Source organism: Melopsittacus undulatus, chromosome 5, assembly GCF_012275295.1.
Source record: "Melopsittacus undulatus isolate bMelUnd1 chromosome 5, bMelUnd1.mat.Z, whole genome shotgun sequence".
Lineage (NCBI taxonomy): Eukaryota > Metazoa > Chordata > Aves > Psittaciformes > Psittaculidae > Melopsittacus > Melopsittacus undulatus.
The window spans coordinates 43,622,994-43,635,802 of record NC_047531.1 but is presented as its reverse complement, the minus strand read 5'-3'; the positions used below and the strand labels follow the sequence as shown (position 1 = coordinate 43,635,802).

The 12,809-nt window shown below is 39.1% G+C and overlaps 1 protein-coding gene across 1 annotated transcript in view; it reads left to right on the top strand.

The window, feature by feature from the left end:
* PLBD1 (phospholipase B domain containing 1) overlaps positions 1-12,809 on the top strand; it is a 40,540-nt gene that overhangs the window by 18,061 nt on the left and 9,670 nt on the right. The window contains exons 4-6 of the mRNA XM_005150290.2: positions 312-450; positions 7,125-7,289; positions 8,459-8,603. Of these exons, the coding sequence (XP_005150347.1) occupies positions 312-450; positions 7,125-7,289; positions 8,459-8,603 (449 nt within the window). The remainder of the gene's footprint in view (positions 1-311; positions 451-7,124; positions 7,290-8,458; positions 8,604-12,809) is intronic.

The window sequence follows — 12,809 nt, the reverse complement described above, 5'->3', positions numbered from 1 at the left end:
ATAGGCATTTGAAAGAGAATACCTATCAAATGCTGGTTTCCCTTTGCTGACTATATGGGGATGTTAGATCTAATGTAGCAGGGACAGCCACAGAGGTGGAGTCCAACTCCTTGATACTAAAGTCTAGTAGATACACACTATAAATCTGAACATTTACACTCAGAGGATATAACATATAATGTCTGCAGAAATTCCAAAGCCTGATTTGCTGCAAAACGCTAGGAAGGTTGGATCATTTATCCCTTCCCTGCATTATCAATTGTACCCTAAAACAAAAACAAGAAAACCCCAACCTGTTTGTTCCTCTGCAGGAGACAAGATCAATGGACAAGACAACAAATCAGAAATAATAAGGATGACCCATTTTGGAGGCATGCTGGCTATATTATTGCACAGTTGGATGGTCTATACATGGGAGCCCTCGAGTGGGCTAAACTACACAAACAAACAGTAAGATTACTGTATCTCTCTTTCAGTAGCTTGGTATGGGATGTCAGAGGACAAAGATGGAGAATAGAACCTGATATTAAAACCAAAAGGAATAAATAGAATAATTAGTGGCGAGTACTCATTCTGCAAAAACTTCCATGATTGTTCAGTATAGATAATGTGTATGAGCACTTGTCACCACAAAGTCATGACACCACAGAACCTTTGCACTGGACTTGGAACCCGGGTGCTCATGTGCTGATTAGGTTGGCTGTGGCTTTTGTATCCGCATGTGAATGTTGGAAGGACAGAGTGGTTGCTGTTGTAATTTTAAAATTGTTATAAAGCAAATGACCCCCTAGGTATAAAGAGTAGCTGCAACAGCATGAATCGGCATATAGGAATGTATTTAATCTTCTGTTCTTATTTCCAAGCATCACATTTCAAACCTTAAAAGCCTTTCTATTTTGGGGTATGTTTTATATTGTTAAATGTCTTCTCCTTTTTTTGTCTTTCAAGTTTTGGTGGCTGTTGTGTGGTTTGTTTTTTTTTTGTGTGAGTTTGTTTGGTGGTGTCTGTTTGTTTGTTGGGTTTTTTTCTCCATTCAGTTAGCATTCTGTTCTGGATTATCTGCTTGTGTGTAAAAGCAGAGCTTCCTTAACTCCGGTAGAGCTATAGTAATTGCAATGCCGCCCTTAAGTCTAATGTCTAATAGATTTCTTAATGTGAGAGGAAGGGATTGAGTAATTGTAGTTGACTGTTTTTGTCTTGGTTAAACCATATCAAGAATTTAGAGAAGGTGGAAGTCCTAAATTGTAAACAATTGGGGCTTAGTAAAAAGCTTTTTTTTTTTTTTTTGGTGTAGAACTTGCTCTGGGGCTTGCCTAATGGCAGGGGGGAAAGTGTTCACAATAATGGAAAAATCCATCATGATGGGCCTGACTTAGGGAAGATAGTAAGAAAACTTGACTTTCTAGGAAAAAAACAGCTCATTAATTTTCTTTCACTTCACCTATATCTGAAGAGCCCTTCAAAGCTCATCAGTTTTTTTGGCTTCTTTATAATCCTTTAACTTCGGATGGGGGAGCATGGCATGCTAGTTTGTGTCTGAGCTGTTTCTTCCTAATGGACATGCCTTACCTGAAACATGTATTCCCTGATACTTATTTAATTGTGTATTTGATACTTAAAATCACTGACCTCTGAAGTGATTGGGTCATTTTTATTCTCTTTTCAGAGATCTCATTAGCATGTCTATATAAAAATGGTGTTTCTAGTGAAAGTTAAGACATGTGGTTCAGTCTGAAATGTTTGTGTCCTCTATTCTTGAATTATATACAGTGGATATATTTGTTTCTTTTCCCAAAAGTGCCTGGAGCAGTTGGTGGGATTTATTTTGACTCCTTATTCCAGTCCTGGTTTCAGCTTTGGACATTATCACCTACTTTGAGATCCATATCTTATTCAAAGCAATAACAACCATTGTGTATGTATTTCTGACTTGAGGTGGTGCTGCAGTTTCCTGTCTGCCAGGGCCAGAAAGTTAACACCAGTCTTTTACCTCTGAGTACAGTTTGGACAGCTGCTCTTGCACCTCTGTGTTTGGTTTTTCTTGGCATCAAAATGATACCTGACAGCACTGCAAAAGAACATGCAGTTCACTTTGTTGGATATTATGCTACTTTTCAAATACTTCGGAGACTTTAGGCTACAGCAATGTTGTTTGTGTACATATTTACTGCTGTTAGTATTCCCTTAGGAAATAAACACCTTGAAGATTCTTTCTCTGAGCTTACATGGACAATAAAATCAGGTGCAGATGCAGTGTTGCTGACTAGTATTCTAGCTTTGATACACCCATTTGTCTGCAAATCAACCCAGTTTCTGTAAACTGTTGGTACTTGAAAAACTAAACGACCAAACAACACCCCCCCTTACCCTCTTGAGAGAGGACCAACAGGATCTTCCTTATTCCTTGTTATTAAGGAACATCTACTCTCCAAAGAGGCTGTTTTCAACTTTGCCCTTGCAGTACATGTTAAAATAATGTTAAAAAGGTTCTTTAATTTAATCCCTTAGGTTGTTAGTAAGTGGAATGTTTGGCAAATGAATTAACTTCATAGATGATTTATTTTCTTTTCTTCCTTATTTCTAAGCATTATGGTTTGGTTCTATTAATCCAGTGTTGTTCTGAACTTATATTGTGCAGCAGCTGCAATAACAAGTATTTACCATTTCCATTACTCATTTCTCAATTAAAAAAAATATATAGAGCTCTTTACTGAAAGCTCACATAACAAATTCTGCATGTCTTAAAAAGCAAATTGCATTCCTATTACATTTTTTCCTTAGAGGTTTGAGAGTTGTGTCTTCCTTCTTTCATTTTGTGGATATTACTGTTGTTTCATGTAAAACAAAAAAAATCCTTTCTGTATATGTACTGTTTTAGGATTATTATCGGTTTCTCTTTTGCTCTCTACTGTAGTTTGGATTCATGGTGGTGATAAACATTAGAAATACTGATAATATCTCAAGTGTGGGTTGTGGTTTTTTTATTTTCTTTTTTCATACACCTCCTCCCCACACCAAAAAAAAACAAACAACCCAAAACCCCAATCAAAACCAGGCCTAAACCCAAGATGTGACAGGCTGTATCATTTTGTTGCCTGATGTTCTAACTGCTATTGGGAAAAACTGTGTGGACTTCTAAATTCAACTGGCCATCTTGTAAGTGCAGAGGCCAATTTCTGCCAACTGCCCTAAGCTCTGAAGAAAATTAAACACTGCAGAAGAAAGGCTGAAAAGCCTTTTTCCTTAACTCCCAAAAGATCAGAGGCATGGGGAGGAAGAAGGGGCAAAGATGGATTTCTAAGTTCTTGCACTTCCCCACCCCCTCTACCCTCATGTTCATACATGGACAAAGTGTTCTGAACACTGGGAAGTTGTTGGTTGACAAGGGTAGACCAAAATTGCTAAAGGAGATGGAGAAAAGGAGCTGCACTTGGCAAAGTTGAATGAAATTGTTTTGTTTTCAGGAGAATGAAAACAAGCTGTTTCAGTAGTAAATCTGCTTTTAATTTTACACGTTGCATATGTCAGGGTTTCTTATTGGCACTACGTGTACCTTTTCAAACTTGCAAGTTGTTGAGTTCTAAATTTAGTGGATTAGTTGATATGCACTTATTTGAGGAAGACAGGTGAAAAGATCTGACTTTTTATTGACTTATACTCATGGTAGTGTGAAGCTATGCCAAGTCCGCAAAAAGATTAAATGAGAGTTGGATTATGTGCATGCAGGTCACTCTGTATAGTTCAATTTTTTCTTTTCTCTGCTAAACTTCAGGTCTACTTCAGTTGAATATTGTGGAACCATTGTGTCTGCCACAAACTTCTTTGTGCAAAGAAAATTTGGTTTGGACTCTGAACTGTTCTACAGTAGTAGTAATACATATTTTTATTTGTACATGTATGCAAATGTTTTATAGTGTACTTTTCTGAACTTTTAAAATTGCAGAGTCCAGTTTCCTGCAGGGGTATTTTATGTTGCTGCTTCCATTAAGACAGTCATGAAGGCAATCTATGTTGTAGACTTCAGCATTTTGAATTTGATATTTACAGGTATCATTAAGAATGATGTCAAAATCTGAATAGATTTCCATGTTAAACTGTGACATTATTCCATCTGGTTTAGCAACATTTCATATCCAGTAAACAAACCCAACCCTTTTGTCAAGACAATTGCTGAAGGAGGGGCACTCAAAGGACATTAAGCCTTTTCATCTGCCTAATGCTCTACCAACGCTGTGATTAATCTTGGGCTTGTCTACACAGGGAAATTACCTTTGAATAAGGAGGTGTCAGAGTTTTAAATACTACAATGATTCTAGGGCAGCTCTGCATTTGTACTTTATTTTGTATTGAGAATGCATATATATGGGGAAGGTACTGGAAAACACTTGTTACAAAATAACTTGTTTATTTTAATATCCTATGTAGACAAGCTTTTAGCAGACAAGGTTGGTTCCCTCCTTTCTGCTACTCTTTCTAAGTTTATTTCTCCTTACAGCTGACGTAACACAAACTCAATCTGATATTTTTTTTTCTTTATGCTGTTCATGACGGTACCCTAGAGGAGCCACACATTCTAGCAAAAGGACTTTTTCCTTTTGTCATGACTATACAACCTCTCTGCTTGTCAATTTAGCTCATTCAGTCACTCTTCTTCAGGATGTAAACCATGGATGCAAGGAGTTTTACTAACAGTGCTGTGTGAGATGGGAGAAGGTGATTGCAGAAGATTGTAATATGGTCTACATTATGCACTTGTTATGATGCATACATTTTTTATTTTTGCCTCCCCCTCTCCCCCTCATAATTCTTGCTAGTGAGCCCTGATTAAGTCTTCATAGAAAAGATTTCTCCATGTATCCTGGAAATCAGCTGTAGTTATTTCCAAACTGGGGTTCTCAGCTTTGTGGCACATGCCTCAGGCCACTCCTGGAGTTCCCAGATTTGGCGTGCATTAGTGTCTTCTGTTTGAGTCCATTGTTTTACTGAGACTCCAGAGAAGCTCTGTGCACTGTGCTTGTGTTATCTCACTGAGCATCAGACAATCTTAAACACAAAACCAGGTTTATCCAAGTAAAGCAATGAATTCCTGGAAATAAACTGGAACAAAACTTGCTTGCCCCTCAAAAGGGGAGTGAAAACAGAACCCTAGTGGATGCTTAACAACCTATTTCCTCTTTTACTTCTGTGATACTTCATTCTTCTGGCTGGCTGCGGTAGCTGGCAGTCCAATCTCACCCAGTAGAGCCCTAGGAATTTGCATAGCTTTTGCTTCTTTTTTTGAATGGGTTTTTGCTTCAGCTCTCTGGCCACCTTTCTGTGCATACAATTCTGATAGCTTCCTTGCTTGGCAAGGAAGCTTGGCTTTGATCTAGCTTGAATAAATTTCCTAGTAGCTACTGAAGTTTTTACTTGCAATGACTGTAAGACAGCACAGAAATGTGAAGCTTTTTAAAAATATACAGGCAATTCCAAGTGATGCCAGAGCAATGTCAGTATAACTACCTGTAGATGTTGCAATGAAGGCAAGTTTTTTGGAGGTGAATATGTAGTGATAGGAAACGCATGTCATGTAGAATTTGAATGTCACAAGGCTGGCTAAGCATTATCATATGCAATCCTGTTTGCACCTCTCCTGGTGGTACTGTACAGTAGTACCTGTGTGAATTAGATGCTGGAAAACATCTTCTCTTTGTTGGGTGGTGGGCTTGTAGACCTTTAAGTGTAGCTGGATGGGGAAAAATTGTGATGAAACAGTGTTCAGGTCTCTCTGGATTCCAGTGGGATAGCAGTTGTTGAGACTGGTTTGTAAATGATTTATACCACTGAGTTGCTTAAATTATGTAAAGATTAATCTCTTGATATTTGTCAGCTGTGGCCTTTGCTGCTCCCAGTTTGGCTCCTGACAGCAAAAATATGATGAATTAAAGCAATGTAATGTATATGAAAGTGGATTTTGGATTTCTTCCTGAAACTATAGCTATTGCTATATTCTTCTACGATGGATGATTTTTAGTTATGAGAATGGTTTATTTCTCTCAGTTGTCTTGGTAAGCATTGTGGGAAGGTTTAATGGCTTTGCTGGGAATATACGGTCTAGAGTTTACATTATTTTTGTTTTTCCTGTTAGTTATTCTCTTCCAAAACAGTAGATGGGTAACACAGAATTCAGCCTTCCATATAAAAAGTAAATGAATTTTGTGCTGTTTACTTTTTCCATTCATTGTCTCCGCTTTGTTGGGTTTTGTAGAGAGGTCAGCTGTATGGTTTAATAATAGTGATTTATATTGCAAGCAATATGTTTACTTGCTATGTGATTGTGTCCTATTTTAAAATTGCCATTTATAGCCTTAAAGTGATGTATGCTCTGACTTTTTTTCCTTAATCCTTACCTTAACTAAAGGCATGATGCAAGCAAGAACAGGAAATACTTAGAAAACAGTCTTTGGAAGTTGAGAGTAGACCATTCTTAAGAACGTATTCTTGAAGAAGCAAATTAAAAGAAGGTTCTGAAGAGCATGTTGCACAACAAGCTGTATGCAGTTATCCCTGGCTAGTTGCAACCATAAGGGGTTTCACAAGCACGTAGTGGAGAGCCTTTTGACTGACTTCTTTCTTCAGCTGGTTTCATACTTTATTAGTATTATTAACATATCTTGCTTCTCTGATTCGTTTTCTCCTCAGTCCTGAGGATGTCTTAAATTGCAGTCTTTATAAAAATCCAGAAACTCCCAAGAGTTTGTTAATGTAAGGCTCTTCAAAGGCATACATAAACAAAAGCCCCCTAAAATCTTACAACTTACTATTACCCCCACATAACAGTAGCAGCAGACTGATTGGTGTGCTGTTTGCAAAGACACACAGAACTTGCATAAGTTATAGCTAGTGTCTCCTTTTTTTCCCCTCAGAAATGTTAGCATTAGTAATACCACTACAAGCTCCAGACCCTTAAAGATACCTAGATGCCTAATACCACATTAATGCCCATGTGTATGTGGGCCTTGTGAGCAGGTATTTCATAGGCTGTGTAAGAGTTTCCTTTGAGAGCAAAAGAAAAATTCTAACGGCTGAGACTGTCTTGATGCTTCTCTGTCTGAAAGTGCTTTTTGTGGTCTCTCTTTCCTCAGCCACTGAGCATCTTTGATGTCCAGTTTCTGAATGCAGTTGGAGACCTGTTAGACCTCATTCCTGCATTATTTGAGTATTCTGCACGGGGTGGACAATGCAATGTGGAGCCAGGAAGCCCTGGGAAGTATCAATGGGATATGGGTCACTGCTCTGCACTCATCAAGGTGAGCATCAAGAACTTTGTATCCAGTGACTGTTGATTTACTGTGTCATGAGCCTGCATTTCTGGAGTCTTCATTGTTTGTGTTGCATGTGCATAAAGAGACTCCTGTCAAGGTGCTTTTATGCAGTTGTCACTTGTGCCTTTAATAGGAATTTGGGTCCAGTTTTGCTCATTTGTGTTTAAGGGCAGGGAAAAAATAAAACCAAACTGAACCCACAGAGATTGACAATGAAAAGCTACTAGAATTACTAGGGAATGGGGAAGTACCACAGAGAGGAGACTGGAAGAGAATAAGTTGTTCTATCTAGCCAAGTGAAGTCTGAAAGGGGGTATTTTGAATGCCTATAAACCCATTGAGCAAGTTAAACAGGGAGGAAGGGGATTCCTTAAACTAAAGATCAGTGCTAGCACAAGAACAACTGGGCGCAATTGGTTGATATTTTCTAAGTGTTAACAGTGATATTCTGGAATGGCTTCCCAATGGGAGTAATGGCAGAAAAAATACTTTTAAGAAGTGTTTGATACATCTTAGTAGCAATTAAATTTTTCAATTAAAACTATCAAGGTTCTAGTCAGTGTATGGAGACTCCATGTATCCCAGAGCAACAGTACTCAAATTAGGAAGCATTTGTTCAAGCATTTGCCTATCACAAGAGGTTTCTGAGCTAACAAGAAATCTTAGAAACAGGGAAATACTTTTAATAGAGCTATTATTGGTATGTATTTACCTTTTCAAATTAAATATACTTGCATTTGCTTCCATACTTTAAAGTCACCCAGAGGCATTTTCACAAAAATAGTGTGTTTTAATTTAATGTTGGGTATGTTTGCAGAGGGCTGATCTGAATACATAAATACAAGTATTTAAGAGGAAATTGGGGAAACAAATAATACCATATGATGAAGGTGTCCCAAAACCCCCTAAGCTGTTTCATTTTGAAAAATAACAACTAATTATTTGACAACAATACATGAGCAAGAATTATTTCCAGAAGTTTCAGAAATTCATTGTTAAATACACAGTTAAAAGCACAAGAATTTGCTTCTTCTTAAACAATACGATTAATCAAACTACTTAGAATCTGGGAGAACAACTTTTTTTATCAAGTACGAAACATGCAAAGTATAGTAGGGTCTGAAACTATTCCTCTTTCTGCTTCTTTTTTCCAGGTTCTTCCTGGATATGAGAATATATATTTTGCCCATTCCAGCTGGTTTACATATGCTGCCACACTGAGAATATACAAGCACTGGAACTTTAATATAGTTGATCCAGACACTAGAACTGGCCGTGTCTCATTCAGCAGTTACCCAGGTAAAGTCAAGAAACCGAAACCAATATTGATATCCAAGATATGGGTATGGACCATCTTACTGTCTGGCATATGTCTTGTCTATAAAATGGATGATACCTTAACAAGCACTGGCTTCAATCTACCTTAAAACATTTAGCCATTGAGAGGACAAAATGTCTTCTTCAGTTTATTGGCTTGAACATGATATTGTTGTCATCTTTTGTTGTTGATTAATCACCTTCAGTGCTCTGCATAGCACTTGTCAAATATTCTACCTCTGGCACAAACATGCTCCTTTGAATTCTGCTCATGTCTGCCCTAATCTCAACTGCTGAACTCCTCACCTTGCCTATAGCATTCACATGTTTGGTAATAGCAATTTTGAACACTTCTGTTTAGCACTGTGGCATGATTCATGCTGTAATGGGATTATTAGAGAGTATCAAACAATAGCCATTTGAAACTGTATTGACTTCTTTGGTGTTGGGTTAGTAAATACTCAGTGTTGGGTTTTGTTTGGTTTCTCCTCCTACATCTGCCTCTTCCAGCTTCCCTATTAGCTGTTGCAGAGGAGTATTTTTTTTTATGCTTATTTTGTGTGTTAGCTATGTAGCCAGCCAGAATATTTAAAATCTCCCTTGGGAAGATCAGACAGCACATAATATTCTCAAGTTTCCTGAAAGGTTAGAAATTACCAGCAGTTATTGTTTCAGAAGTAAAATATTTACTCTTGCTAGGGTAGCACCAAGAAACATGAATATGAAAACCCAAAGCAAATCTAAGGCTGAGTTAACATTGTATAAGTTTTTAAAGGTGGAATTTCAAATTTAAAAAATACCCAAACCCTCAAGAATTTTCATGAACTTTTTGTTATGAAGTGCGTGCTGTTGAAGACTGTCTCATTCTGGTGAAATTTTATTGACTGATAGTTTTAAAATGTGCTCTGTTGAATTATTGTGCCTGCCTTACTACAAAGGCAAGGATCCTTCATGGCAGGGAATTCCAGGACTCTGACTGAGAAAATGTTTTGAAAAGCAAAATTGCATTCATTTCCTTTAGAAAGCAAGTCTTCCTGTGGGGTGTGGACCCTCCTCAGTGACCTTCAGAAATGCATCATATTCTGACATCTTCAATTTTTGCTTTGAGGAAGGAGTAGAGGTATTCTGGTGAATACCTGTTAAGTGTACAGCCTCTCAAGAGCTTGGGTTATCTCCAGTTCCATTGGAGGGATAAAATTTACTCGTTGCAAGGAATTTTGCCAAGCCTGCATAACCTGACAGAAAGGTTCCTGTCTGTCCAACGTTCACTGCCTGAATGTACAGAAGGTTATTCTGGATCCTGTATCTTTCAGCAGAAATACTATTGAGGATAGTGCTGCACTTCAGGAAAGTGTGGCTTGATCTAGCAACTGTTGCATGCTGCGTTGTGCTGCAAATTCAAAACTGGGTTTAGCCATGAGAGTTTTATTTCCTTGTTAGTGGGTGTCTGTGGTGATGTCTGTGGGTTGCTCATTTTGTGGATTCTTGTATAACATGAAATACAAGTCTTCTATTTTAATGAGACTGATAAAGCAGTTACTACTAAGCTGAAATGGTTGGGGCCCATTTGCTATTTTACAAAATCCCAGTGGGCTTCCCTGAGAATGACGTCTGAAGAGATGGCTTACTGTAAAGGTTGCCTGTGCTGGGTAGGCTCTGACACAGCAATGTGGTATGATGTACTTCTACCAACAGAACTGAGTTAGAACTATTGCGAAATGTAGTTCCCATGGCTACAGTGAAGTCTGAGAGACCTGTGGTATGCAAAGCGAACTCACTGGCCACCTAATTACAAGGTACTATCACAAGCACTAGACAAGCATGACCCATTGACTACAGCAAATTGCACTAGCTGTGGGTGTAGTTCACAAACTTGCAGTTTTCCAGAGGATGAGTAAGCTCTCAAGCACTGGGCTGGTAATGATCTAGGGACATCACGCACAAGGGAGGAAACTGCCAAATTCCTTTGCTCTATGTTGTGATGAGATGAAGCCTTATATTTTCACAGCATCTGCCCATAGAATATGGAGGTCCTGGCCGTGGTTCCACTTAATGACTGTAACTTCTCTGCATGCAGTTTTCCACTGTTTTTCTCTGTCCTGATAGACATTAAGAGCCAGTAAGAAAGGCTAAGCTAGTAAGCTCTCATAAATAGAAACATGATCCTAATATATATAAAGTACTGACTTTTGGAGAAAACAAAGAGCATTTTAAAAAAATGCCCTTCTGGGCCTTCGGTGACAAATGAGTAATTCAAAGATTCTTGTAATTCAGTAGAGTGGATATGAAATAAAACTCTTCTGTTGTAGAAAAGCTGTGCCAGAAAGACTTCAAGGAGCGATTTGCCTTCTGGGAAGAAATGTGCCAACTACCTGATTTCTCTTGGGGTCACAAAGTGAAATTGTCCAGATTGTTTATTTACAGTATTTCAAAAGACTGGCAACTACACTGCAAAAAATATTTGTTGTGACTCAGTTTAGAGGATCTAAGGCTATTCACCAGCTGTGATGCATGTCAGCACATGCATTATGATACAACTACAGGGCCTTGCACTTCCTTGCTTCTGCTGTGACTGAGCAGGTAGGAAGACAGGCAAGAATTGCAGAGTCCATCCAGGCTTCTGCAGCAGTTCCCCATGTTCCTGTCAGCATGCTGAAATGTCCACTGTTACAGCATGTCTTCTCTGATGCTTTCTCCCTGTCAGAGTAACAGTAGTGCTGTGGAGGTACAGTTACATGGAAATGAACAGGTATAGTAATCTCTGCTGTTGCAGAATGATTTAGCTACTTGCTGCTAATTTCCACACTAATCCTAATCCTCACTTGAACTCTGCACATAGTTTGTTTCCTCTTCAGCTTGAAAGCATCTGTGCAGAGCTGCATGTAGGGTAGCTCTGTGAATCTCTGGAAAGGAAGTGTCTGAGCTGAATTCTTGGGCACCCTTGACTTCAGTGTCTTGTTTAAGCTCTGGACATAAGTACTTAATGTGGTTGGTGAATCTGTCCATGGCAGAGAGAACTTACATTGTACCGTTGCTCACAAACGTTGGGTGTCATTTGGGGAGTGTAAGAAATGTGATGACAGAGACTTTAGGTGCTGGGTTTTGCAGGATGTACCTAGAAAAAGATCAGAGAGAGACACCCCCCCGCCCCATCCCTCACCCCTCCTGGTGTCACTGCTCTACTTCAAAGAAATGATCCCAATTAACTGATTAAATTTGTAGTTTTCCTTCGACAGCAGGGAATTTGCAGCTCCCACGATTTACATCCATTTGGCTGCACCTCTTGAACAATTAGTTGTGAAGTCCAGTTAAGAAAAAGAATCTACCATTTTGACCCAAGCACTTGGTTTGGGTAGTGACAACTTCCTCTGTGCTGAATTGCAGTCAGGTTACTCTTGATTTTAGCTGTTAAAGGAAATGGTTGAGAAGAACTTAATGGCCACTTCTGTTTCTCTGGTCTGTTGCTTGGTCGAGACAGGTTATGACTGAGACAGGCTGTGAGATAGAAACAAGATGGCACAAGTTGTTTTGATGAATCGGTTATACATGTCCTGTTAAGGTAGGAGAGAGAAGTAACCTGTCCCTTGAGCTGAAGTAATCTGGTGTTAGTACAGAATCAGGAAGTGCAGTGTTATCCTTCCTCAAGGCCTGAGTAAGAGCTAGGAGGGACAAAACATGGAAAGGGTGGTAGCCCTTTCATTCTGGGGACCAGCTTGCTCATGAGATACTGGTAGAACATTTCTTGCTTCTCTGCTTCCTCCAACATGTGTCTAAAACCTGGAGGGAAGCAGAGAAAAGTCTGGTGTGCTTTGGAGATGAGAGACCAGAGCTATAGTGTGGGATGTACTATGTCTTAGTGTCTAGGAGAGGTCTGTAAGTGGAAGTAAGGCAGCTGGCAGGAGCACAGTATTGGAATGAGAAGCAGCTGCTCATGAGACTGAGAAAACTAATCCAGAGATGGGATCTTCTTTCCCATTCTCAAGTGTGTTTGTAGCCCAGAGCATTGGGCATCTCAGCTGGAGCTACTCGAATCCCTGTGAGGTGATTAGCAAAACCTCATGGCTCTGACTTCCAGCCTTGTTGTACTAACCCTTTCTGTACATGAATGAGCACAAGGGCTCCTTAAAACACCTAAAAAGCTGATGCCATCTGCTTCAGAAACTGTCAGCATACCTTTTAGGAACAGTA